Genomic DNA, 23,166 nt, shown 5'->3' with positions numbered 1-23,166 from the left:
CCCCCCCCCCCCCTTCAAAAAAAAAAAAAGTCGAGGTTTGATCGAACTGTGGGTCAAAAATCGTAATGCAAACCGAATCGTGTGGTTGGTGTATCGTTACAGCCCTAAATCGCATATAACATTATAATATTTGAGGATGTATTTGTGTCTGTAACTGTGTTTAGTTTATCCCCTGTTTATGTGTCTGTTGCTATGTGTGCACCATCAACTGTCTAGGTCAAAGTTGGTCTGTCCTGATGGCACTACCTACTACTTGATGATGTCTAGTAGCCATCGCTGCTGCCTTCAACGCGGTGTAAGTGTTTGTGTTTTGAATATATTTTTTTTCCATGGTGAGGGCTATGGGGTATGTCATTGTGCATGCTCTAATTTGTTTGACATATGTGCTATGTAATGCATTAAAGGTTGTATCAGCGATTTCAGGCCCAAAAAAGGCCCAAACATAAATTATCACATTCATCTAATCTTTCCTAATGATCCGCTAGCTGTCTGCCCCATAAGCAGGCCGTCAAAAAAAACGCGTCTCTGTAGGCAGCCTAGGCTCTGAGATCTGTACACAAAAACAATTGCTACCAACAAGGGTTGGCAAACTCTCAGGCAAAATAAAGTATTTCAACCAATAACCGACAAGATGCGCGTTTAGGAGAGTTTTAATTGAAAGGGAGTAAGGGGGAGGGAGTAGCGAGCTAGCTATCGCTGATACAACCTTTAATACAGAAACTAATCATGATTATTGCAGCTACTTAAAATGGTCTTGAATTTTGCAATTTAGTCACGTTTACCATTGTGTTGGTGGTAATGTGAGCAGTGAATATCTGCCAAACTGATCATAATCATTATTTCAAAAATTGTACAGCAACTCAATTTATTGTACAGCATGCATAATTTGGTTTAATCCTATCTTTTATTGACAGAGTCCTCACAAATAAACTGATATCAAGAATTAACATAGATGGTGATGGTGGCAAGTGTGCCTTCAGAAGGTATTTATAATTTATTTTTGTACACCAGATTGACTTACCTTTCCTTTTTTTTTAATGCTATGATTTTTATCTTAATCAACAATAACCAGATGTATGACATGGTGTTTTATTTTTTTTTAGGTGCCACCCAGCAGTCCCAGCCTGCTTTTGCAAGTCCGATGGGGGATGATCTATGTTAAGGTCCTGTAAGCAAGAAGACAAGTGCTGCTGCAGGCAATGTTGCGATAAGGTATGATATCACACAGACATACTACTGCTCAGAAGTGTAGGGTCACTGTGAAATGTGACCCTGCAAGGCAAAACCAGTCGTTTTGATAAAATTTACAAAATTAAGTTAATGTGCTCACGGCCATTGACTAAGCTTTCCAATGATATGTATATCAAGGGTATGGCAAAAAGTATCGCTAACATAACCGCATCCAAAGTTGGCATGGTTCTCCTGTCACAATATGCCAGAAGAAGAGAAAATCACCTTTTTAAGTAAATTGTCACGTGCGATAGTGTGAGGACACAGCAATTATTAGCCTTACGGTAGCGTGACTTTGAAGTGGATGACTGACTATGTCCAGTTTTATCAACCGAGTGAGTATCTTTTTCTGCCCCCTAGTTAATACCTGGGACGGTCATACGGTGTCACTATAGAATAGAATTAATGTATTTTGGGGGAAGTAAGGGGAGAAGAAGTTCTGTGTACACAGATTGTGTAGGCTATAGGCCCACTTTTAAAATGTGCTACGTTAATGGAAAACTTTTCCTGGTCCGTAAAATGACGCCAGGATATTTCTAAAAGTTTGTGCTTTTGACCGTTAGTGCCCTGAAAGGCAAGTCTTTCACATTCATATTCGGTTACATCTGCCAAGAACAATAGAGAGCTTACACATTGAGTAATGAGTAGCCTAATGAGTAAATTTTAGCTCTACTGTAAAACCTTATAGCGGTGTGAACAAATGGAATGGCTGCTAACTGTGTTGAATCTTCACCTAAATAAAGTCAGGGTTTAACAGTCAAAACGTATGTTTATCCGTGAAATTTGTTCACAATATGAAAGTGTAGACTGTATACTGTCAAATTATGCGAAAACGTGAAATTCAACATTTTAACCCGTACGTTTGTTTGTCGTGGATTTTCTCAAAATAGCAATGTGCGCAAAGTGACTGGTTTCCCCTTGCAGGGTCACATATAAAGTTTGGGGTACACTTAGAAATGTCCGGTGCTTTTCTTTTGATGAAGAGGATATTTGTGACCCGGCAAGGCGAAACCAGTCGTCTTGCGCACATTGCTATTTTGAGAAAATCCACGATAAACAGACGTACGGGTTAAAATGTTGAATTTCACATTTTCACATAATTCGACAGTATACAGTCTACACTTTCATATTGTTAACAAATTTCACGGATGAACATACATTTACTGTTAAACCCTGACTTTATTTAGGTGAAGATTCAACACATTAGCTTATTCTCTTTGTCCACGCCGCTATAAGGTTTTACGGTATAGCTAAAATTTACTCATTACTCAATGTGTCAGCTCTCTCCATCATTCTTGGCAGATGTAACCGAATATGAATGTGAAAGACTTGCCTTTCAGGGCACGAACGGTCAAAAGCACGAACTTTTAGAAATATCCTGGCGTCATTTTAGGGACGTTTTTCCATTGACGTAGGCCTAGCACATTTTAAATAAACAATCTGTGTCTCACAGACTTCCTCTCCCCTTACTTCCCCCGAAATACATGAATTATATTATATAGTGACACCTTATGACCGTCTCAGGTATTAACTAGGGGGCAGAAAAAGACACTCACTCGGTTGATGAAACTGCACATAGTCAGTCATCCGCTTCAAAGTCACGCTACCGTAAGGCTAATACTAGCTGTGCCCTCACACTATCGCACGTGACAATTTACTTAAAAAGGTGATTTTCTCCTCTTCTGGCGTATCGTGACAGGAGAACCACGCCATCTTTGGATGCGGTTATCTTAGTGATACTTTTTGCAATACCATCGATATACATATGGTTGGAAAGCTTTGTTTATGATTGTTCATGTAAGCACAATAACTTAATTTTGTTAATTTTACTAAAGCGACTGGTTTCCCCTTGCAGGGTCACATATTCGTGGTGTGTATATAGTGCACATCTGCATTACTTCTAACTATCACACCTGACTTCTAAGCTGCTAGTGTGGGGTTGCTTTTATTTGTCAAACAAGCCGAGTAGTTTGCATTAAAGGTGCTCTAAGCGATTTTGGGTAACGTCACTTCTGTTGACATTCAAAGGAAACAGAGAGCTAGCTCACCCCTCGCTCCCCCTCCCTCCAATGCAACTGAAACTCTCCTGAACGTGCATCTCATCCGTGGTTGGCTGGAACAATATGTTATGTTTTATGGTCCAGGCTGGACCAGGCTGTTTTTGTTGGCCGTGTTTGGAGCCTGGGCTGTCCAGAGACCGTGCTTTTTTTACAGTGTATTCAGGGGACAGGTAGCTAGTGGATGGTCAGGTGATATTTGTTTTATGTGACAAAAAATGTTTTCGCTTATAAACATCGCTTAGAGCACCTTAATTATATTCATGGACACGGTCAATTGTAATATATGCTTACTTTCTTTTATATTCATGTTTTGTTTTTTTGTTTTTTTCTGTCGCTCCAGCCTGCAACAGATATAGCCGGCCTTCTAAACTCCAAGAATGAGGAATGCCTGAAACAAGGAACAACTCGGCAGTGTATGTGACCGTGTTTACCTGTGTGTGTATGTGAGGGTATACGTGTGAGTATGTATGTGTGTGGGAGTGTATGAGTGGTGGGTGGGTGTGTGTGTGTGTACAACTTGTGCTCTGATTGTGCACCAATTTGCTCATGGTTATGTGTTAGCCTGTACACTTTTTGTTTTGTTTTAGGTGGGTGAATATTTATATACAGTATGTATGGGTGTGTGCTATAATGTATGTGTTTGTGTGTAAATCCGTTGAATTCATATCAGATGAGGGCAACACCATGCCAGTTTGATCATGGTTATGCGTTTAAATGTATGTGACTACACCTGTATGTATGCTTATGTATATTAGCCTGTATGCTTTTTGTTTCGTTTTAGGTGGGTGAATATGTGTATGGGTGGGTTGTTATGTTGCTGGTTGTCTTTAAACAGTAAACTTGTTTAAAATACCTTAAGTCATTGGTTATTTGTCAAGAAACTATTTAGTTATCAGTTAGTTGGTTAATACAGCATAGTTATATTGGTTAATTTTACTACTGAGAAAGATTGGTTGAAAATTAATCCAATCTGCTTGACTAATATGTTAGTCGGACACATATTACATGATCTAATGGTTAAAACAATGTAGTTATATTGGTTAATTTTTCAACTGAGAAAAATTGGTTAAAAATTTAACCAATCTGCTTGACTAATATGTTAGTCGGACACATATTACACGATCTAATGGTTAAAACAACCTAGTTAGATTGGTTAATTTGTCAACTAATGAAAATTGGTTGAAAATGTAACCAATCTACTTGACTTATATGTTAGTCGGACACATATTACACGATCTAATGGTTAAAACAACCTAGTTAGATTGGTTAATTTGTCAACTAATGAAAATTGGTTGAAAATTTAACCAATCTACTTGACTAATATGTTAGTCGGACACATATTACACGATCTAATGGTTAAAACAACCTAGTTAGATTGGTTAATTTGTCAACTAATGAAAATTGGTTGAAAATTTAACCAATCTACTTGACTAATATGTTAGTCGGACACATATTACACGATCTAATGGTTAAAACAACCTAGTTAGATTGGTTAATTTGTCAACTAATGAAAATTGGTTAACATTTAACTAAGTCAGATTTGTCAATTTGACTAATAGTTAGTCGGACACTTAATACACAATCTCATTGGTTAGTGCAACCTAGTGAGCAGGGTAGGAATTTCACGGCGGCCACGACGGCCATGGCCGTCGTAGCCCCTTGCATTGGCCGTGAGGCCCCTTTGAAAATCAGCGGTTTACAGGCCACGGTGGCCTTGGTGCCCCGTTATTTCAATATTCTGCTTTGCGTCCTACTAATAGCGATTTTTATTTAGCCTGTGGCCTGTCAAAATAATCTTAGCATTCACAGCGCAAATTAATTTAGTCTTTTACGCAGTGGAGAAAGTGACAGCGCAAGAAAGAAAGTGCGTCCAAATTCACCCATTCTTCTCAGTTGAACTACTCGCGGAGTAGCCTATTCATCACACAGACATCACAAGTATCACATGAAAGAGCTTTTTCTCAGCTTTTAAACGATGTTAGCCGATAATTGCTGTGTTGAACGGTTCGCGAGAAAAGTAAATAATATAATTCAATTTAGTCATACATTCTACTGAAGGTTTTGCGTCCCATGATCTCCCTACCCATTCATCTCGGTGGAATACTTCACGAACCCTTCGAACCCTTCTTTTAACACATGACAAACCATATATCAGAATAAACAGCAGACCTTACCGAACACAAAAGTGTAAAGCAGTCCCCTGTACAGTTAGCCGTTCCAGAGTAATCTAGTTTTGAATTTGCAGTAAATTTCGACATGCATGCATGTCTCCAAATTTGGGCTTTACGTTTTACAATGTGTTTAAATTGTTCCACATGATTTCATAACGGGCAAAATACAAAATAAATGTTACAAATATCGCCTATATTGTTAAATCATAGGACAGCTGACTAAGAGTTTGTGAAAGTAGCCTTAATGATCACAAAATGCTAAGCATGCATCTAGGCTATTTGAGTTTCGTAAAGCTGAGCTGTGCTTAAATTGTTCAATACATGATTTCATAACAGGCCAAATATAAAATAAATGTTATATATAGCCTAGATATCTGCAAATATTAGATGATCAGATGATTTACAGTTCTATGTAATATGTCATGTTTCATGTTTTTGTAATGTTTCATACAGTGATGCAGGTCTACTGCAGTGAATAGGCTAAATACAACTTTGATCATTTTTATAGCCTACTACTGTATAGTTAACTTTGGCCTTGGTGCCCTGACATGTGGCCTCCGTGCCCCCCACCAAATATGCCCAACTGAAGGCCAAGTGGCCTTGCCCCCAGAATGGTGAAATTCCTAGCCTGCTAGTGAGATAGGTTAATTTGTCAACTGACGAAAATTGGTTAAAAACTTAACTAAAGTCCAATTTGTCAATCTAACTAATTTGTTATTCGGACACATATTACACGATGACATTGGTTAAAATTGATTGATTTCATGGTTACTCCAACTAATCTGTTTTTAGAGTGTGACTTCACAAAATCTCACTCCAGCCAAACACCCAAAGTTGGCAACCCTGAGTTTCTATCCTCGTTAAGGATTCTTTGGTAGCCTTTGAAGCTTCAGCATGTTCCTTCCTCAACGTATGCAGTTCGGTTAGCACTGCCGCCATGCTTTCCTCACTTAGTCTTTAGACGTCTTAGATTGCTTGTTGGGCCTCTTTTCTGATTCTTTTCGAAGGTTCGCCATTATGATTTCTTGGTATGATTGTTTTTAGTTTAAAATAAAAATAAAAGTACGCTTTGGCTAGTTTTTTTAAAGACTCTCCTCAGGAGCTCTGAAATCAGGCTGTTGCCTTGGTCATGACGTCACCGGAAGTCCTTCATCCATCTATTTTTTAATAGAGTGGTGAAGTCCCGCCCCTTCCGTTTGCCTCCATGGGACCTATCTTTCAAAAAAATTTGAACGGCAGTCTATGGCGAAAAATAAATTATTTTCTGGTCCCGGTTGACTTGTGCCTTGAATTACCCATATGATGTTTGTCAATTTTAAAGACACATTTTCATGTAAAGACATTTGCAGTTTGTTTCGTAACTATTGAATTACAACATTGTGAAAGATCGTAATTCCAATGACTACAAACCCATCAGTCGCGCTAGTGACGTTAGCTCATTCACAGCCACACTAGATTGTACAAGCATACCAGCAACAGGTCTTAATTGGGCTTTCCTTGCCGAAGAAAATACCATGAGTCAGAGTATTAAACTCATCAGGTAAGTTGTATTCGTCCATAGACTGTACATTACATACTGTTAAGTGACATAGCAGGCAGCAAGATGCAACCGTTAACTAGCATAACAGCTCTTATCGTTTCATTACGTTGGTGACGTACATCGTTCGAGACGAGAGATGTAGTCCACTGAGTGGATTCGCACAAAACCAACATAACTTTTGAAGTCTATCGAACAACAGTACTTTCTTGACGTGAAAAATTATCTTTTAAATTCACACACATCATATGTGAAATTTGTGGCACAATTCAAACTGGACCAAAAAATAATTGTTATCTCTCCATTAACTCCCGTTCATAATTTTTTGAAAGATAGGTCCCATGGACCGGAAGTAGAAGGGGCGGGACTTCACCACTCTATATCCACTTGCTTATAGACCTCTCCAGAATATATCCCGCCTCCTAACTTCCGTATCCATCCAACTTCCGGGCGTGGATTGTCTATGGGAAATAACATGGCGTTTTGAAAGATCGTACCTGTCAAACTCTGTAGGTGACAAAGTAGAAAAAGCTGCTGGGCAGATTGGCCTACACACTTCTGCGATCTAGTTTCCACTGGATTTTTTGATTTTCGGTGCCGTTTAAGTAGTATAGTCTATAGTATACTACTTAAACGGCACCGACAATCAAAACATCCAGTGGAAACTATATGGCAGAAGTGTATAGGCCAATCTGCCCACCAGCTTTTTCAACTTCGCTACCTACAGATGTTTTACCTGTATGATATTTCGAAACGCCATGTTATTTCTCATAGACAATCCACGCCCGGAAGTTGGATGGATACGGAAGTTACGGAGGCGGGACTTATTCTGGAGAGGTCAATAGACCTCTGAAGTTCGCCTACAAAAAAGCTGCCATCTTTGACATCCGGTATCTGGCGATTTTTCCAATGGGAAAATAACATGGGGATTTTGAATTATCGCACCTGCTAAACTCTCGCGGGGATGAAAAAGTCTGAAATGCAGACGTTTTCCTGAACACACTTTTGTCCTCTGCCTTCGAGTGGATATTGTGATCTCCAGTACGTGAAGGCGGCACACTTAGATTTTTGCTACCCCAGAGCTAACTTTCAATGCAACTTGCCATAGATAGTTAGCTTTAATTAAGAACCGGATCTCCTTATATGGGAAAAGATGGCCGTTTTGGTTCTTTTTTGTAGGCGAACTTCAGAGGTCTATTGTTAATCTTGTTCAGTGACGGACTGGACGGTCTGGCATTTGGGCAGGTGCCAGAAGGGCCGCGGCCCCTCGTGGGCCGTTTGGGCCGGCCAATCACGGAGTGGCATGCTTGTCGGTTTTGCGCGGCACATTTATCGTAAAGACGGTTTTACAATATCTCTCGGCCCTCTATCAAGCATCAATAGTGTTACATGGCTTCGAATAAGCCATTTATCTCTAACTCCCTTTTCCGCCTTCATAGTAGGAACCTGTATTTATGAGTCTCTACACTACAGTCATGGTGACCCACATCAGTCTACATTCTTTTGTAACCTTATTCAATCAAATGATTTAAAAGTGCATTGTTTGAAATTGGAATACAATAAATATGCTGCCTGTATCTTTTATTTTATTATTGGTTTACAAAAGTTAGGCTACATGAAGCAATGACTTCTGGGAATTTCAAAACCGAATGCGTCTACTTCCTTCAGCACGGGGAATTGCCGATCTAGCATGCCTTGATCCTCGGAATTTTCCCCTTATAAAAGCTAATAAACTGCCCCCAAATGCACTTCGAAACATAAGAGAATGTCTGCTTAAATTCAGTGAAGGTGCTACGGTTGAAAATCTACAGTCGGAATTGACACATCTCGCCACGCACTGGGACAGCCTGAAAAAGTCTCCTCTAAACGAGTATACAGTCTACGGACTTTGATGATGCCGCGGAGATATAGGAAGATACAGAAATAAACCTGGTGAGCAAGAAATGTGCTACCTGCAAGAATTGTGCAATCTGTTGCTATTTCCTTCTCCAGCAGTTAAACCTCTTTACCTGTGCCTACAACTATATATGGTTAGCAAATGAACTAACACTGTCATGTAGCCTACTCAAGTGGCATGCAAACGGAGTTTTTCCACTCTTAAATTCATCAAGAATCGCCTAAGGCAGTGTTTCCCAAACTTTTTTTCTGGGGACCCACTTTTTAAAAATGACAGACCATCGCGACCCATTTCACTTCAAATACCCTGCAACCACCAATATTGTTTTAGGCCACAGGTTCTCCTACTTTTCTATGCCTTCCCCAACCATACATAGGATCTAGATAGATAGATCCTGCTTTGAACACGGTTGTGTTGCATTTTGAGCACCATCAGCGTGAAAAGTTGGAAATAACTACTGAAAAGATATGATTTACATGTAGGCTACGTTGCGTTGCAGACAAATGGGTCCATAACACTGTGGACGTCAATTCCGATGTAAACAGCAAATAACTCAAGTCTTTATGTTGTATTGTTGTATTATATTATATTGTATAGTCGTTATCAGAACAAGAGGCTTTTACGCAATAGCTGGAAGAATGCACCTTTACTTTGGAGTTAGAGTAGAAAACGAGAGGAATAGTGTTTAAAATATCCATTTAAATTGTAGCCTAATATAATGCACTGTTGTGCATTTTAAATCAGAAATAAGAATGTGAGGAGGTTGCTATTAACTTTAAAGATTGCATCTACAATCGAAACTATCTACATGCAAATTGAACGGCCTTATGTCCGGTCGATTGATGTCTGCTTTAGTTGACAGCACGGTCACTAGATTTTAATCGGTAAAGTTGAGGAGCTGGCATCTGTTAATGTTCGTGCAAATAGGCGGATTCATGTCCCTTAGTTTGCAACTGCGAGGTAGGCTACATGGCAGGCGCCCACATAACGGTTTCATTTTGAGAGGTAAATATCCATGCTCTGGCACCCCCTCTGCGATGCGTTCGTCCCCCAGTTTCATGAGCTTTTATGACAAAAGCGTGACTGTGGTAGTTAACAAACTACATCCTAATAGAAAACTGTTAGCTTTCCTGGTATCAAATGACAAATGGTATCACAACATAAATTGTGCTGGCGACCCAAATAAAATCTCCTGCGACCCACCCGTGGGTCGCGACCCAGACTTTGGGAAACACTGGCCTAAGGACACGATTGTCACAGGATAATTTGGAGGCCTTTATGCTGATGGTCCTATAATGAACTTGGATGCTGATGAGCAAGCTCCTTAGCACCTTGTTAACTGCATGACGTTACACGTTTGTGGAGCGGCTGCTCAAAACTAGGCCTACATTCGCGCGCAGCCGTGGGGCAGAAGACGCTTGGTGCCACAGTGTTATAAACTTGACTTAAATAGTCGGCTGCTGTAAGCTACAATCGGATTTTTTTATATACCCCTGGTCCCCTGTTGTCTCAATGATAATAACATCTCATTTCAGGCTATATTTCAGAGTTTGCCGTTCATTTGCATTAACATTATCATTAACATCATTTTTGGCGAAGACATGCATTCCTTTAGGGATATTGAACATATTGAACATTCTCTAACCATCGTGATTTCGAATTGGTGCAGTTTTCAGCACAAAAACTAATTTTGTTCTTTTCATGGAGAGCACTGCTCTATGCTGTTCTATGGTGCTTTCTGACTCTTGCGCACGCATGTTTTCGTGACGTTGCATAGAAATCCATGTAGCCTATTCTAGGCTATTCTTTTTTCAATTTCATATTTTTGGAGTTGTTCATTGATATATCCATGTTCTTGGTTCAGTCTTTATGCATATTAAAGTTAGAGTTCATCACCAATGGGGCTACAAACGTGTTATGTCCGTGCATGTGTTATATCTGTGTGTTGCGGGCACATGCACGCGCGTCCCCGTGTGGGCCGCTGGTTGGTGAAAATGCCAGGGCCGTTTTTTAATCCCAGTCCGTCACTGATCTTGTTTCCTTATGTTTCTCTTGTTTTTCTATTTTTCATGTGATTTTTTTATTTTATTTTGTTCATTATCTTGACTACTGTCTATGACGATGTCTACTGTACCAATGAGCCTGAGGGCCTTCTTATCTCATGATTCTCTGAGTCTACACTTCAACCTACCTAACTAGGGGTCAGGTTGATTGACAGAGCTGCCACCGAGTAGATGCAGACTATAAATAGGCGTCAAGTCGTTGTGTATGGTTTGCACTGATGAAGGTCTGAGGACCGAAACGTTTGTACATCACCTCACTTGGTAGCACATTGGTTGATGGATTAAACACTTTGTTTATTTATTTTTCAACGGCAAACAATGGTGTGCGAGTTTTTCCTTGATTGACTATACGTTGCCCAAAACTAACGCACCCGCACGGCCTTGAGTATTTGGCACGAGACCCTACCTGTCTAACTTGTACGGAGCCCCTAAGGGGACATAAGCAAAAGTTAAGTTCATGTGCTCACGTGAAACTTTCATGTGCTCACCTGAAACTTTCATGTGCTCACGTGAAAGTTTCAGGTGAGCACATGAAAGTTTAACGTGAGCACATGAAACTAAACTTTAGATTTTTTTTTGCTCATGTCCCCTTAGGGGCTCCGTAAACTTGAAATTACAGAGTAATCTGGAATAGAAATTGCAAGTTGTAAAGACAAATGCTTACTTGGTGTAGTGCACTTACACTAATGAGAATTCCTATTTCACCTAACTAGGTCATTACAAGTAAAGTATACTGTGTGTTTATTAAACCCAACAGATGTGTTGAATTTGTGCTAACTAATGTTACATTTCCCACAATGCATTTCCAGAATGCCACAATCCCACTGCCCACATATTTCTATCACATATTAATCCTTACTGAATTCAACGGTTACACTAACACTAACGGTTATATACTGTTGTTGTGTAATTTATGCTGATGCATCACACCATCAAGTAGATGACTATCCAAAACACCCTAATGCTGTGGGTAGAACAATAACAACATGTTAGTGCTTTACAATACTCTGACAGTACTTCAACAAGCACCATCAATATGTAGCACACACCTGGTGATGCATAGCAGCCATTATATGCCAGAATGCTCCACGGCCTGAGATGGAGAGTGAGGTAGCCATGTAGGAAATTTGTCCTGTGGTTCAGGGACCTCCATAATCTTTCATGTACATACTGAGTCAGGACTTTGTTTGCAGTTAAATGTATTCATAACATCACAAAGGCAATAGGGGTTGATATTATCCTGACCAGAGAGGAGAGTGCCATTTAGTGGACAGCCACGAACACCACCATTTCCAGCATCAACATACGTTTCAAAGGAGGTCTTCCATCAAAGTACTAAAGAAGGCCACATTTGCTTATAGCCTCTGTAATATAGCAGACAGGATACCTGTATACAGTATAAGCCCATGGTTTCCAGCTATAGATCTGTGTATGTCTACAACTCTATCAGCACTAGTTCTACTCACAGGAGGATTAGTGTGTTTTGGATAGCCATCTACTTGATGGGGTGATGTATCAACATAAATTAGCCTACACAACAACGAATTTTAGTAAAGATTAATATGTGATCCCTTTTTTTTACAATGGCCGATTTTTTACAGTGCATAATTATCAATTACAGGGCCAATAAATATCTTATTGCTTATACTTTGACATGTATTGAAGCTTTAGTTATGTAAAAATTTATAAACATAAATACACATATAAAATGTTAACTTTGGGATTCATTTGAACACTTTATTTTGTGCAGGAACTTGAATATCGCTGTGTTTTTAAGCATATTTCAATGATAATATGCTTCTAATATGACAAAGTTTTTTTTTTCCGAGGGCTCCTAGGCAAAACTTACACTAGACCCTAAAGAAACAACATGCAAAATTCGGTGCTTTTATCACCTTGTTAACGGTATTTTCACTACGCCACCGGACTACAAAGGTTGGAGGACATTTGATCACTGCTACACTTCCTCAAAGCTAAATCACTTCCCCTAACCAGGAAATCAGACCACACTGCAATATGCCTCATGCCAAGATATAAGGAAAAACTTGAACCTCCAGCCATGTGCAAGATCATGCTCTAGTCAGAGCAGCCTGAGGTCGTTCTGATCTACAAGATTTGCTGAGCATTGTGGATTGTGTTCAAACGCAGCTCTGATGAGAACATCAATGTGTTGACGGAAGCAGTTTATTGGAAAGATTGTGGCTAGTCACCATCAGGGGTAACAGATTACAGATCCATAATCCACCTGTTCTCTCTAAGATTTTAGACATTTTGGGACCTCCCCTAGAGTTTTGCCATTAGAGAAGGGGCTGCATTTATCCCCCTAAAGACTTAATGCTCTTAAAGTGACAATGCACCATTTATAAGTCAAACAGCATTTCTTGGTCAGTAAATGATAGGCCCTTTATTTTACTTTAGGTGTTTGCATTGTCATAAATGTTTCAACAATTTAAGATTAATTACAATCAACTAAAAAACGTTTTTTTTGGCACCACAGAGCAACTCGCTTTAGAGCACCGAAATGGCCAGTGGCACTGATTTCACTACATATTGTACTTTGAATAAATCTTAATAACAAATAACTTCAACTTGAAGTAGACTGGCAGCATTGTTAGTTTCCAGATTTTGATTAGTAAACTTAGTTAACTAATGTTAAAATGGCTCAATATTTCTGGTTACAATCTCACTTTTCATGTAGCCTAAGTTAAGCTCTGTTGTGCCCTTTTTAAACATATAGATCTACATGTGGGGAAAATATATACAGACTAATTAACCATGTAGACAATATTACATCCACTACATTAATTCTGAAAATTAAACCATTTTAACACCAAGTTAATGTAAACCAAATGTGACCTTTAGTGACTGCTATGGAATCTCTTGACACAGCAAATGAAACCAAACTAGGCTAAGTCTGAGCTATAGGTTAAACCACAGGTGTATATTACACAGTAAAGGGGCTAATGTGGGGCTTGTTATGAGTTTAAAACATTGCTCTGAAGCTAATGAGCAATAGCCTCATTATGCGCAAGAACACTACATCAATGTTCATTTTTAGGCTTATTTGAAAGTAGATAAGAGAAGCAAGTCCTGTGAAGACTGGTTCAGATTGGCTCGTAATATTAAGCAATAAATCAAGTTAAAACTACCTGTAGCTGTAACAATAGACAACCCTGTTTTATAGCCAGAGAACCAAAGTGTTTAAGCATTTGAACTTACTTAGGTTTGTAGTAATGAAAACATTTTTAACTTATGTATATTTCCAACACCCAGCAATATGTTTACCAAATGTTTGGCTTGACACATAATATTTTTCAGAACTCAGAAATGGTAGCTAATACAAACATTGTACCAGAAAGACTTCACATAAACCATTGATGTCATTGACCAATCATACTTGAACTTGAGAGGATGGAAGTCTAGGAAGTTCCATAGCCTGTCGTCTATTCATTCAGTTACAACTAATAAGAAATTTGTGCATGTTTTAAAACTGCTAGGTCTAATACCCCTCTGTTGCTTATAGCTGACTTTGACATCTTTTCCCTCACCAATAGGTCCCGATGTTCTGTAGGGGCAGGCTCCTTGCCCATGTCTTTTTCAGATGAGATCTGCCCACCGCACCAAAAACTATTTCTATACTCAAAGACTGCGTATCATATTCCTCTGTATAAATGTACCCTATTCAGGATTAAAACATTTAAATCCAATCTGTCTGCTTGTTTCTGGTATAACTTACATTCTGATGATGCTGAAAGTTTACCATGGGGAAAAATGTTCCAAATGTGGAAATATGGTGCATAACACTCTTGCCTTTAAAAAGCTTGATATTTTATTAGCAGCCAGATGAAAGTTCTGAAATTATTACACAACCATACTGTTACACAGCAATAATAATAATTTTAAAAATCCATGTCACCTATATCAACATAGTTTTGAATCTTAATAATGCTTGGTCTGTTTAATTAAAAGTCAGCCACAAAAAACAAAATAAAATAAATCAAAATAAAATCTACAACAAAAAAAAGGAATTCGGTTGACTTAGATCACAGGGAGAAGCCTAAAAAGTATTGTCTACTGTCAGGAGTGAATGCAAGTGAGTGGGCAAACATAAAGTCCATGAACAGTAACAGACAGTGATCCCAAATGTATTACCATGGCATGGACAGGAGCTGCACTGCATATAAGGTGATTCATACAAGTGCTGGGTGAGCTTCAGTCATTTTTGGGGCTCTGGTGAATCTCCTCCATTTGTCCCATCTTACCCCTAGACTGACATATTAGGTCCTGAAGGTCCATTCTTCTCTTTATTAGCATGCCTGACGTGGACGTATGGACGTGACTCTGTTCCATATTGGGTCTGTGAGGTATAGATAATGTGACATTAGATTACAATTACAAGATTGTTAGTATTCAGGTCACATTTCTACAAATGTATGGCCTTATCTAATTCACAAACTTGTTTCCTAAGCCTGCACATCCACAAGCTCAACAGGAATTGGGGATTTGGGGTGTTTACAGTACTCTCAAAGTGTTGTTTAAATGTTTTAGGATCTGGCATCTGGGTCTAGATGACAAACCACAGAAAACTTTGTTTAGTAGTCTAGTCGTGATTTCATGAACCCAGAAATGTTGAGTACCCTAAAGTTTTATTGCAGAAATGTCATCTATAGGCCTAGTGGGTGGAATTCAACTTGGTTGCCTAAAGTTGCACTTTGGGCAATTTGCATAATTAGCATAAATAGGCAATTAAGGCGAGGCAGTACAGGTGAATAGGGTAAAAAATGTAAATAATAGATATCACCATGATTACTTATGTAGGCTCAAAATTGTTTTTCCAAGGTAAACATGTACTGTATACTTGGGGGGGTGAGTTGGTGAAAACCTTTAAGAAACTAGGTAAGGAGGCAGTGTTGACCTATGGACAGACAGATTAAGAAATTAAGTGTGCCATGCAAAACTAGAAAAGCTCTCCGAGAGTTCAGACCTCTGCGAATGGGGGTGCGCAGGACTGAAGTGCAATTGATTAGACAGGTAATTGGAAGAGAGTCTACAGATGTGAAATCGATGCTTGTGTCAAAATCCTGATTAGCATATCTTATGCCTTCCCCCAGGTTTGCTGGACCAGGAAGTATGAGGAATCCCACAGGGAGCGCTACACGTGGCTCTGACATCATCCAAAACAAACAAACTTGTGTCAGCGCTGAAAGGTGAACCCCGTGTGTTTTACTGAACATCACCTGAAAAGGGTGCTGTTGCAAATAGGATTTTTATAGCTCTAAACAACACAATCACACAGTTTCACCAAGCATAAGCCCCCCCCGCATTCATTTTAATGCCTTTTATTCACCTTTGTTGTACACAAGTCCCAAGCTATTGAAAAGTTTTTTAGTAAAAAAAAAATTGTAGTTAGTTTGCTCCCTTTCTTTCAATAAAGTAGCCTAGATTTATCACAAATGCCAGCTTGTGTGAGATGAGTTTTTTTCCCCCACCCTATGTCCTTTATGCTTTCAACTATTATGAAAAGTGTTTAAATTTAGGTTTGAAGAAGTTAAATGTAAGACTTTTGAAGACCTTTTATGACCATTATGATTGAAATTTTAAGCATATGCTTTTTGGTATAGACAACAAATACCAACTTGATTTCTCCTTAAAAACCTGAAATGACAGACACTAAATGTATTTTGACCTAGTGCACAATTAAAGACTTTTAAGGCTTTAAACTAATTTAGATTTAAGATTTTGACCCTTTAGAAACCTAGTTCTAGTGTGTGTGTATGTGTGTGTGTGCGTGCGTGCGTGTTGTATACATTTACAGACACTCAACAAAGCATTGTTACTGATTGACCATTTTTATTCAGTAAGACCAGCAAACAGATAAGTCAGAAAGTGCATAAAATAGGAGAACACTGCAAAACACAGCAAACGGTGCCAAGACAACAGGCATTTGTAAGACCAGAACATAGATAACAAGTCAAAAACTATTTTACAGTTTGTACAGTCAAAACACTGCAAAGCACAGCGAAAGGTGCCAAGGCAACGGGCTTTTGGAAGACCAGAACATAAATCACAAGTCAAAAACTATTTTACTGTTTGTACAGTCAAAACACTGCAAAGCACAGCGAAAGGTGCCAAGGCAACGGGCTTTTGTAAGACCAGAACATAGATAACAAGTCAGAAGGTGCATAAAACAGAACAGCGCACAACAGAGAAAAACGTGCCATGATTACGGGCACTTGTAAGACATAACACAGATTACAGGTAAAAAAGTATTTACAATTTGTACAGTGTCAGTCCTCCAAGCCATCTATGACGGCGACAAAGTGGGCAAAGTTTCTGTAAATCCTGTTGTCCAGGCCCTTGGAGGGTGACATGTCTTTCACAGGGCAATACGTTTTCTTTTTGTATTTTTTATGTCCCTGTATAGGCTGGCCACACACCTTGCAATTGGGGATGTGCTGGACCCTGAAAAGCTTTGCCCTAACTTGGGTGGCTTTGTCTGCCACCAGCTTCCTTTTGTAATGGGTCGACCTGGACCAGGAAGCTGGAGCAGCATGGGTCTGGCTGGAGGAAGTTCTGTGGAAGATACGGAGGTGGTCTTTGAGATCACCGAAGGTTGCCTCGTGGCGTGAAAGTTGACCAGCCTCTCTTGCTGTCGGATAAAGTCCCTCACCGTTTTGACGTTGATCTTGGGGAGAGGGATGCCCGCCTTGGACAGCACCGGATCGTCCACCAACACCCTGTGTTGTATGAGTTCATAGGCCTTGAGGATGCTGTGTTGTATGAGTTCATAGGCCTTGAGGATGCTGGCCTTTTCCGGGCCGGTTCGAGAGGACTGGGGGGCACTCAACCAAAGCAGCTTGACCAGCACGTACATGAGGCGGTTGTGCTGCGCGCTGATGTCCTGCTGGCCCGGTCGTACCTCCTGGCCATCTTCACCCGCTGGATCAGGGCGGCTTCGCCGAGGTCATCCCTCTTTGTACGGCAGTAAAAGGTGTTGCCCCAGTGCGTGCGGTACAGCTGGTGGTACTTCTGTGGCTGCATGTCATGCTCCTCTACCGCATTCTAGGCGTCGAGGATGGCGTTGCGCTGGTCGGTGGTGAGCTGGAGCTTCTGGTCAGCACCGCCAAGCTGCACTAGCGTAGCGCAGAAGGCCTCCAGCTCCTGGAACCCAGGGAGGGGATTGGCACTGCAGGCGTCCTCCTGAGAGAGAGAGAGAGAGAGAGAGAGAGAGGGAGGGAGGGAGAGAGAGAGAGTGTAAAACTTGAAATGTAAACAATGTTCTTTCTAAAATAAATGTGTAATATGAATGTCTATATATGTCTATAAATGTGTATATAAAAATGTCTTTGTGGTTCAGTAGCATGTTGGGGAGACTCACAAAGGCTGGCGGATGGACAGTGGCCGTCTCGTTGTTGGTCAGCGTGATGCGGGCAGCATCTATGTCTTCCAGGTCCTCGTCGCTTTGGTAGGCTTCGTCTGCCTCGGCGCCGGGATCATCCTCACCAGGCTGATACACCTCCTCGGGGGCCGGGCCATCGTTGACGAGACCGTCGAGGGAGAAAGCCTCAGACTCCCCCGTGCTCTGGCGAAACAGGTATTCGAGCCCGAGCAGCTCGTCGGATTGAACGTTGAGGTGAATGAGGCAAAACATCTCATGGGCGCCGAGGGTGACCCGTCGGACGTGGTGCTTTAGCTGCTCCCGTGAGATGTAACGTCGGACCACATCTTTGTCCGACACGGCCTCCATGATGGACGAGTCTCTGGCCCTGACGGCCGCGATGAGCAGATCCAGGTCCTGGCGGTTGTAGGCCAACACCGCCCCGGCTTGGAGTGGGCCTCTGTCCGCAGAGCGGCGTCGAAGCGATTGAGCCAGTGGAAGATATCCAGCCTCACCACCATCCCGTTGTCCACCCAAGGCTGGAAGAGCGTCTCCACAGCCGTCGGACCCTGCGCCCTGCAGCATCTGGGAGAGTTTGTTGCCGATGCTGGTGAACCACTCGGCCGAGCCCTTGCCCTCCCCAGAGAGCTTCTTCACCACCTACGACAAAATAAACAAACAAATACGAGTACAGTTTAGGTTTGCATGATTGCATGTATTTTTCCTTATACTTATATGCGTGTAACACACTCTTGGTTAACTTGCACCTGAGAGAGAGGAAATGTCACAATTACAGTTCGGCATGGGCCAGACGTGCACATAGCACTCACGCGAAGGGACCAAAGCTTACCCGAATGTGGTAACCCAATTTGGAGAGATGGGTGTTGCGACTGGCCCCCGCGCACGCGTCACCACGTGGGCAGCTGATGGAGCACCGCCACACGCCAACAGGGCGCCAGAAGAACAAGCGGCTCCGGAAAAAGGGCTGAGGAGAGGGTACACCGCCGCCGATGTAGCCAGGTGGCTCGGGTGGGTAAAACCACATGCGGTCTGACTTCAGGACCCGCCCCTTGATTTGCCCCCTGATGTCCTTGAAGGTCTGCACCGAAGTGAAAAGCCCTCGCTCGCTGTCCTCCTTCAACCAGGTGACGTCTGCCACTGGGATGCCGCTAGGGTCCTCCCATAGCCTCACCCAGCCTTCCAGCTCCACCTAAAAGACACTCAACACAAACAGCATATATATATATATAAACAGTGCATAATTAGATTGTGACTGAGGTATTTTGTAAGATGCATGCATCACACTGTCATTTTTACACTTACAGGAGAGTCGCTCTGCGACAACGTGGTGGCAGAGGCAGGCTGAGACCGAGAGGCAGGCTGAGACCGAGAGGCAGGCTGAGACTGGCTGTTGGAGGGCGATGTTGACAGCTGCGGCTCAGGGCGAGTGTCAGGAGCAACCTGGCTGGTGGACGTCTTGGGCTGCTGCGCTTCAGGCTGACTGGGCGAGGATGGCGCTGGCTGCTGCGTCTGACGCTTGGAGGACCTGGAGGGTGGTTTGGACGCAGGCTGCTCGGTGGATGGCGCTGGCTGCTGTGGATGGCGCTGGCTGCTGTGTCTGACGCTTGGCGGACCTGGAGGACGGTTTGGGCGCAGGCTGACTGGCTGCTGTGTCTGACTCTTTGCGGACTTGGAGGCCGGTGTGGTCTTCTGTGTCTGACTCTTGGCAGACTTCTTGGCCCGCTTCCCAGATTCAGTGAGGAGTGGAGGCCCAGGAGACGCAGGAGGAGCAGCGGCAGCAAGAGGAGCAGGCTGTGGCTGGCTGGTGGACAGCTCGTCAGCTGGCTTCCCTTGACTACTCTCAAAGGTGACGAGGGCATCCAGCATGAGGTCATCATCATCACACCACGACGCGCAAGATGGAGCAGCGGCAGCAGGTGCAGCAGCAGACGGAGTGGCTGTAGGAGGAGCAGACGGAGTGGCCGCAGCAGCAGCAGACGACGGAGTGGCAGCAGGACGAGCGGCGCCCGACTGAGACTTCTGTGAAATACAGGTAGGTATCAGCTTTATGTTTTCTGTTATGCATCAGATGTTACAGTGTTATTAGGAGAATTAGGACAACTCAACAAGCATACCTCTTTCTCCAAAATGTACACCCGGAAGCGCTTGAGGGACTTGGTGGTGATGTCACCCTCCTTTTTAAGCAGCCACTGCTTCACAGCGGCATGAGCATCCCGCGCCTTCTTTCTTTCTTGTTCACTCCCAGCTTGTGGGTCAGCCTGGTGGCGTTTATGCAGGCTGTACCAGCTCCACATTTCAAGGAAGGTGAAGGACTTGAACTGCCCCTGGCTGTAAATGGCCCGATCCACGTTGACCTCAACGTGACAAGAGACGGGGGGGAACAGCGTCACATAGCTCATCAGGCTGTCCTTCAGCCACCCGTCATTGATGGGAGTTTTTCTCTTTGGGTCCTGGGTCTCCTCCAAGTGGCGGTCAAGAACACTGAAACACACACACACACACAAACACACACACACATCATGGTTAGTTTAAGAAACGGACAACTGTATGCTGTTTGGTTTTCTTCAATGTTTTCTGCAATGTACTTACTATTTGATGTAGCCGACATCATTCTCGACCAGCCACTTGAAGCTCCTCCCAAAGTACCAGCCGAATGTCAGGACCAGTTGTCCCAGGTACTAAGCCTCCGTAGGGTTGTCAATGTGACAGCGCTTTTTTGCTGGAGACAAAAAAAAAAAAAAAATTTATTACCTTACTGAACAAGCCAGCAAAAGCTCTACTGCACTGCATTAGGTTGTCATTATGCCATGATGTTACCTTCTCTGTAGGCCGTCTTTGGCTCCCGCAGCAGCTCGTTAACACTCAGGCTTTTGCCCTGCGCGGCCTTGGCCTCTTTTGAGGCCCGTAGTATGCATTGTTGCCTCTCTACTGGCACGCTAGTGTCCAGTATCTCTAACACTGGCAGCAGTGGATCCATATCTGACATTGGTAACAGTCAATTAACATTAAAACATTAAAACCATTATGCTTTACTCGTCATTATGCTTTACTCATCACTTGGTAACAGTCAACTAGAATTGCGGTTCCGCAACATCAAATAAGCTAAAACGCATAAATAACGTGGTTGCTATGCTGGTTGCTAGGGCAATCATGCTGCTTGCTATGGTGGTCGCTAGGTTAGAAGGCCAGCGCCTCCTGATAGGCCTGAAGGGTCAGTTCTGAGGTTGTTGGCTGCTGGAACCGAAAAATGGACTGCATTTTCTTAAAAGACAATGTGACTGAATGTGACTGAAGTGCGGGCAAAGTTTGCACAGAAATGTACGATTTTTCCCACCCTCATCGACCTTGTCATAAAACTTGTTTAAATGATCACACAACGCCTCCTTGCTGCTTTGTCGTCTACATCAGCCTTTCTCAAACATCTTTGACCTGAGGCCCAGTCAAGGCATACTTTGGGGTCATAGGGCCCACCTACATGAACCCACCCCTCCTCCCACCCCCCATCAAATTATAATATCACAATTATTATTATTTTTATACTATATTGCTATACATGCACTTCAAAATAGTGTTAATTTTGTCACCTATTTTTAATTTAGTCTTAGTCTTAGTCTTGTGACGAAATGTCCTTTTTAGTCTTTGTCATATTTAGTCATTCAAATATAATTTTTGTTAGTCAAGTTTTAGTCGAGGTGGTTCAGTGAGTAGGCCTATTGTGTAGACTAATTATAGGCTACTGTTGAAGTAGGTCTAATCTTTTTTTTTTTAGCTAGGGTTAGTTAAGTGGTCCTGAAACTGAAAAAGTTTGAGAAACACTGTCATAGGCCAAAGTATTAATGTTTTACTCCGCCTCGCTAGATGGCGATATGCGCCCAAACACAACACATTCCCCAAACAAACTCTCCATCTTAGCCATAGCTAACTTGCTAGCGAACTTTCCATATTAGCTTACTTGCTAGCAAACTTTGCATCATCAGTCTAACTAGTTAAATAGTTGACATTACATGATGAACATTTTCGTATGGACATTCTGGGGGATGTTCATTTGTATGAGAGAAGCTTCAACTTCTGGGTATGTAGCATTGTGGCATAAAGCTTAGGTAGTTAGCTTGCTAACTCTGGCAGAAATCTCCAGTGTTCTTGTTCCATGTAGTTTCGTGTTGCAGCCACAGGGTTGCAGCAACAGCACGTAGACTAGCCTACAGGAAAGCTGTTGCGTATGAACTCATTCGGAATATTTTGAAAACATAACAGCTAGATATTCTGTCTTCTCATTTTGTAGACGAAAATGAAGAGAGATTTTATCTTAGTTTTTATTTCATGCAAAACATTTTAGTCTCGTCTTTTTTCGTCAACAATAATGCATCTTAAGATAGTCTTAGTCAGTGTTTCAGGACATTACTGCCGTCTCGTCATCGTCTCGTCTTAGTCATGAAAAAAAAGGTCGTTGACGAACATATTTCCTCTCGTCTCGTCTGACGAAATTAACACTACTTCAAAACAATGTTTAAAGTGCCAAGATTGTTCACAAAAGTTTGTGAAAGCATGCACATCAGAGTACTGCTTTACTAATGTAAAATATAATTAGGCCTACAATAGTTTCATTGTTTTCGCATTGTTGCATGATGCTTGCATGAGAAATACTTCTCAAAACAACAGCAATTATATGGGTGCCGTTGTTTTGGGATGTTTCCCTCATGCAAGCATCATACACTGATAGAGTATATATATGCTATTTAATTACATTTCATTTGAATGCCTGAATGTAAGAATTCAGGAAACACAATACCAGCTTTTAACATTTCTGTT

At 41.7% G+C, this 23,166-nt stretch overlaps 2 protein-coding genes and 2 long non-coding RNA genes across 4 annotated transcripts; 2 read left to right on the top strand and 2 right to left on the bottom strand.

The window, feature by feature from the left end:
- The first annotated feature begins 228 nt into the window (after positions 1-228).
- LOC143140290 (uncharacterized) lies at positions 229-1,179 on the top strand. The gene is made up of 3 exons (XR_012990628.1): positions 229-295; positions 915-983; positions 1,104-1,179. It is a non-coding gene; the product is annotated as an uncharacterized LOC143140290 (long non-coding RNA).
- Positions 1,180-8,496: 7,317 nt separating this feature from the next.
- Positions 8,497-19,746, top strand: LOC143141130 (uncharacterized). The gene is made up of 3 exons (XR_012990741.1): positions 8,497-8,930; positions 16,070-16,165; positions 19,662-19,746. It is a non-coding gene; the product is annotated as an uncharacterized LOC143141130 (long non-coding RNA).
- LOC143141129 (uncharacterized) lies at positions 16,966-19,221 on the bottom strand. Its single transcript, XM_076302393.1, has 3 exons — positions 19,187-19,221; positions 18,337-18,996; positions 16,966-18,158 (listed from the first exon to the last, which is right to left on the bottom strand). Exons 2-3 carry the CDS (start codon positions 18,919-18,921, stop codon positions 18,021-18,023), a joined length of 723 nt encoding a protein of 240 aa, XP_076158508.1. The 5' UTR covers positions 18,922-18,996; positions 19,187-19,221; the 3' UTR covers positions 16,966-18,020.
- Positions 18,981-21,064, bottom strand: LOC143141128 (uncharacterized). The gene is made up of 3 exons (XM_076302392.1): positions 20,472-21,064; positions 19,660-20,376; positions 18,981-19,546 (listed from the first exon to the last, which is right to left on the bottom strand). The coding sequence occupies exons 1-3, from the start codon at positions 20,754-20,756 to the stop codon at positions 19,163-19,165; spliced, it is 1,386 nt and encodes a 461-aa protein (XP_076158507.1). The 5' UTR covers positions 20,757-21,064; the 3' UTR covers positions 18,981-19,162.
- Positions 21,065-23,166: the final 2,102 nt, after the last annotated feature.

The sequence above is a fragment of the Alosa pseudoharengus genome, unplaced genomic scaffold (genome assembly GCF_046254945.1).
Source record: "Alosa pseudoharengus isolate Yale_2024_CS ecotype anadromous, Long Island Sound unplaced genomic scaffold, YU_APseudo_1.1 YU_APseudo_1.1_scf_23, whole genome shotgun sequence".
Classification (NCBI taxonomy): domain Eukaryota; kingdom Metazoa; phylum Chordata; class Actinopteri; order Clupeiformes; family Clupeidae; genus Alosa; species Alosa pseudoharengus.
This window is presented reverse-complemented; position numbering and strand designations above follow the sequence as displayed.

Bases quoted from the DNA above. Each gene is read 5' to 3' on its own strand.
- LOC143141129 (XM_076302393.1), bottom strand. From the start codon at position 18,921: ATGCTGCAGGGCGCAGGGTCCGACGGCTGTGGAGACGCTCTTCCAGCC. The intron at 18,159-18,336 runs GTGAGTCTCCCC...TCTCTCTCTCAG, and splicing joins CTGTCCATCCGCCAGCCTTT to GAGGACGCCTGCAGTGCCAA.
- LOC143141128 (XM_076302392.1), bottom strand. From the start codon at position 20,756: ATGAGCTATGTGACGCTGTTCCCCCCCGTCTCTTGTCACGTTGAGGTC. The intron at 20,377-20,471 runs GTATGCTTGTTG...TGTATTTCACAG, and splicing joins TGTACATTTTGGAGAAAGAG to AAGTCTCAGTCGGGCGCCGC. The intron at 19,547-19,659 runs GTAAGTGTAAAA...AGTGTCTTTTAG, and splicing joins TGTCGCAGAGCGACTCTCCT to GTGGAGCTGGAAGGCTGGGT.